This window comes from Nymphaea colorata, chromosome 10 (assembly GCF_008831285.2).
Source record: "Nymphaea colorata isolate Beijing-Zhang1983 chromosome 10, ASM883128v2, whole genome shotgun sequence".
Taxonomy (NCBI): domain Eukaryota; kingdom Viridiplantae; phylum Streptophyta; class Magnoliopsida; order Nymphaeales; family Nymphaeaceae; genus Nymphaea; species Nymphaea colorata.
The window spans coordinates 1,795,993-1,800,832 of NC_045147.1; the positions used below are offsets into that span (position 1 = coordinate 1,795,993).

At 39.0% G+C, this 4,840-nt stretch overlaps 1 protein-coding gene across 1 annotated transcript; it reads left to right on the plus strand.

Moving 5' to 3' along the window:
- Window positions 1–3,330: 3,330 nt before the first annotated feature.
- On the plus strand, window positions 3,331–4,139 carry LOC116262808 (auxin-binding protein ABP19a-like). Its single transcript, XM_031642313.2, has one exon. It carries the CDS (start codon window positions 3,338–3,340, stop codon window positions 3,992–3,994), a length of 657 nt encoding a protein of 218 aa, XP_031498173.2. The 5' UTR covers window positions 3,331–3,337; the 3' UTR covers window positions 3,995–4,139.
- Window positions 4,140–4,840: the final 701 nt, after the last annotated feature.

Below are 4,840 nucleotides of genomic sequence, written 5' to 3' on the forward strand. Positions count from 1 at the left end.
CGGTGCATTTTTTGTTTTTGATTTGTGAGGGCATGCATTTAAGAAAGAAGTACATATTCATCCTTCTTTTTCTTGATATTTACTTCACTGAACAGCGCATGCGGATTTGATCTGTTTCGTTTTGTTGAAATTTAAGTGCCTCGTCATTTTTAAATAAACTGGCCAATAGAGACTTAATTATTTTGAAAAACATTTTGCTCTGACGCTGTTGTAATTCGTCACATCTAACTTTATTGGAAAGCTAGTATTTACCCCAAAGTATCTCTCTCTCTCTTAAAGAAAAAACTACATGACATGTGAAATTTTAAACTTTGGTAGGCAATTATTGTTTCATAAATGTAATATAAAAAATAAAGTTGAATAATAAGTATTTTATGAACTTGCCCCAATTTTTGAGATAGATTTACAAAATAGTAGTAGTTTGTTGCTGTTGCCAAACGGGCCATAACATTTCAAAATTTTGTTTGTTTTTTTCTTACTTCTATATTAATTAATAAATATTATTGCAGGCATAGTTTCAGCCAACTCAGTATAATTAGCTTGATTAACTCTCGCAAATGCTAATTTCACCGGCGACCAACATTCGATGCATTTCAACATGAAACGCAAGTTAAATATATTGACAATGGCGGATCGGATTCCATGCAACTCAGAATCTTTTGCTTTATTTAAATAAGCGAGAGCAAGTGAAAATTAAGCACATGGATGATGCACGCTCTAGCGACAAGGCCCTCGCTTATGTGCGGAAAATGCTTCTGGACAAACACATTCTATATGTATGATCTAAGGCAGAAAATTCCTAGTCATAAAATTTTTGATTTTTAAGAAGCATCAATTTGTAAATTAACAAGAAATATTACTGTGAAGCAGCAATATGAAAACAAGAATTTTTTTGGTATATAGATCTTTGATGCACATAAACTTTTCGAATTTCATCCATCTTTTTTTTTTTTGATAGACGATAATAATAAATACCAGTGTAGGACAACACATAGACCAGCAGAAGTGCCATTTCTTATTTATTTATTTATGTTATGCTTCTGTGGAAGTAGGACAAAGTCCACAAAATCAGATGAGGCAATGAAAAGGGCCACAAGGAAGAAACTGACATTCCTTGTCAGTTTTGTTTCATTGTTGGGGCTTGGGGCCATGGCATCCACATGGGGTATAGATTTTTTTATCATGAGGCACTCATTAGAAAAAATTAAGGGACACCATGAAAACAATTAACCGCGAAATTGGTTATATGCAAAAAAAATTATGTACAGAGGTGTGCAATAACCAAAATACTCTATTAAAATAAAAAAAGGAACTCTTTTGAAAGGCTAAAAAAGGTTTGTTAAAAAGTTAAAAAGTTGAAAATGTCCATTACTTATAAAAATTTAAAAAATACGACCAACCCTATTTGGTGCATACTTGTTGCATACGAGAGATGTAACGCAACTAGATCTCAATCAAGAGACACTAGAATACCAATAAACAAATTGTTGGAGTCCAATAAGCTGAACTCACTTATGCCAGAAGAACATGCTTTATCCATTGTAGAGCTGGCTACTGATCTCCTCCAGTTACAAGAGGAGCCAATGCTGCCAAATAATATTTACATCTTTCCAGTACGGATTGTGATCATATTGAATGCAAATATCTCTTATATAGATGCTGAGAAGACCCATTCGACCTGCTGCTGGCATACTCAGCTGGTTCATCTCTCTTGGCAAAATAAGGATTTGTGGATACATTCAATCAACAAAAGAAGTAAACAACAAAAGAAGCAAGGAATTGATCAAAATCTTTGGTTTTCCAACCCCAAATTTGGTGCATTATGCTTCAATTTGACTATCATAGTTGGTGTTAAACTCCTTTGCTTTTTAAAATTCTGATCACATGGCACAATTATCTCTACAATTCAAAACCTTAGGTATATGCTGTTAAACTAGCCGATTTCTAGGAAAAAAAAACAATAATAATATCCTATAGAGTTTCAAAAACTTTAGAACATCAATTAATCCCTACAGATTAGTAAGCACTAAGCACATCCCCGAATCGAGATCTAGGCCTCCAACTCACAGAAATGCATCCGCTTGGAATTTGGAAAACAACTTTCTTGAATGCCTTGTACAATATCCGTTTTTGCAGAGCATGCAGACTTGCAGAGTAAGTTTTAATTGCGGAAGAAGAGAGAGAAAGAGAGATTTAAACCAACTTGACCCCCGAGACTTGACGCCACACCATAGCCGAGCTACATATGACCCACACCAGCCCATCAAAAATTTCATTGGGATGACTCCAAAATCATATATACATGATGCCCACACTAAACTTGCATGTGTAATTCAAGTGACCCTCAGCTAAAAAATCTTGGGTCCGCCATTCCTTAACGACAGTGAGAATCAAACTGATAGCAGACTTTTCACCTGCACATTAACTCGACCAGCTACTCTAACCCTTTCGAGCAGCGAGCGAGAAAGAAAGAGAGATATTATGGACCGGCAGAGTTAGCATTTATCCTTACCCTCTAACCTCTAAGGAACAATGACGAAAGAGGAGGGACCAAGAAAGGGGTAAAAAATGTTATCACCACCATTAGCAGATAGCAGAAACTGTCGTTTCTTTCGTTCCATCGTCCACGTACACGCATGCACAGTTGCACACCACACCTCCCCTCTCTGCACGGTCGCTGCCTCCATTAATATCTTGGAGTTGAGGCCAAAATCCACCACCCTCTTCTACATCAGCCCCTCAGCTCTCTCTTTTAACGTACACGCACATTTTACCAATCATGAATATTCTTTAACATATGTCGTCTTCTATTCTGAGTTTTCAATATTTGGACACATCTGTTGTTCAATTTACCACTTCTTTGGGAGCATTTACTACTCTATGTGGATATAATGTGACATGTTTTTGCTGATACGGCAAAAGTACCATGGTAAAATCCATCAAATCTGCTGACCATCCATCAATCCATTTCTTTTTTCCATGAAGCAATTTTCACAAATGCAATTTCACGCTTGAAAGTTTAACAGTTGATGAAAAAATGCTCCCCTTTTGTGTGTTGGGGAAGGTCTCGATAAATTATATTTGCAAAAAAGACATGCATTGGTAACATATTTTTACAGTTAAAAATGTTTTTAGTTTATACATGAATAAAAATCATGCATGTTTTTTTGGAAACCTGTTGTTTTAACCAATTTTGGTTTGTATTAATTAAGGGAAAAGTGGAGAGTGAATTTTAAAAACTTAAAAGTAAAGCCTAAATTTGAATAATAGCGAAAATGGGGATTCTTGTGAAATAAAATCTGTACATAAATAAACACATGCAACCCAAAGAACGCAGATGAAGATGAAGATGAAGATTTCCTCCTTCCTCTTCTTCCTTGCTCTTTTTCACTTGCTATGTTTCTCAAAGACTCATGCCGCAGTGCCGGAGTTCTGCGTCGGCGACACTTCCGCCCCGGAGACTCCCTCTGGCTACCATTGCAAACCGACGGCGAACGTTACCGTGGATGACTTCATCTTCACCGGCCTCGCCGCCCCCGGCAACACTACAAACATCATCAAGGCCGCAGTGACTCCGGCCTTCGCCGCCCAGTTCCCTGGCGTGAACGGACTCGGCATCTCCATCGCCAGGCTGGACCTCGCCCCCCACGGCGTCGTGCCGCTGCACACGCACTCCGGCGCCACAGAGTTGCTGATCGTGGTGGAGGGCACGATCCTGGCGGGCTTCATCTCCAATGCCAATGCAGTGTACTACAAGAAGCTGAAGAAGGGGGACGTGATGGTGTTTCCACAGGGGCTGCTGCATTTCCAGCTGAACGTCGGCCGCAGGCCAGCTTTGGCGTTCGCGTCCTTCACTAGCGCCGAGCCTGGGCTGCAGATCACGGCGTTGGCGCTGTTTGGGAACAGCTTGCCGTCGGAGCTGGTGACGGGCACCACCTTCCTCTCCCTCAAGGAGGTCAAGAGACTCAAAGCTGTGCTTGGAGGAACTAACTGATGCAGAACTACTCCTAACTCTCTCTCGCTCTTCACGCTGTTTGTGCGCTGTCTTCGGTCGTTTCTTCACCTTTGTTTGGTTCATGTTCTTGTTGTCTCAAACTCACCATGTTGGTTGAACTCCTCCTTTAGTCATTTCTTCCTCATCCTTTGTGTTTGTGTTCTCCCTCTCCCTCTCTCTCATATATATATATATATATATATATATATATATATATACTCCAATATGTTTGGAACCAAATATATAACCCGCTTCAGGTTTTCAGTCAACCTAACAAACAAAACTGATTTCCTATCTTAGTTTTGAGTATCATCCAAGCGCGATGTTTATTTCTTAAAGCAAGAGGTTGGCTATTATGTAACTGAAAAAAAAGGTGCGAACCTACATTCACTTAAAACTGTATTTAAGAAGTAACTACAGTTTAATTTTCGTAGAATTTAGTTTAGACTTACCAGTAAGACCAATGATCAGGTGTTCCAGGTGCACTACCATAACCTTTAGGTCCATAAACTGGTAAAAGAAAGGTTTTGTGTTGAGGCCCCAATGGTTGGCGGAAAAGAAAAGAGACTAAACAGCCTCCCTATATAAAACTGAAGAAAACGCAGCAACAAATTTAAAGACAAAAAAAAAAAAAAAAACTTGCTGGCTTCCCATGGGTGGTAAAGATAAAACAACAAAAGGATTATAATAGCGAAGCGAGTTATCTACACTCCATGGTGTACTTTACAGGGCTCTATGAGAGCTAATTTGTCCATTTATACGACCTCATTTCACCTTTTTCATATTTTGTCCAATTCAATACAGATCCTACACATTGACACGTCGAGCGGGGCCGGGACTATTTTC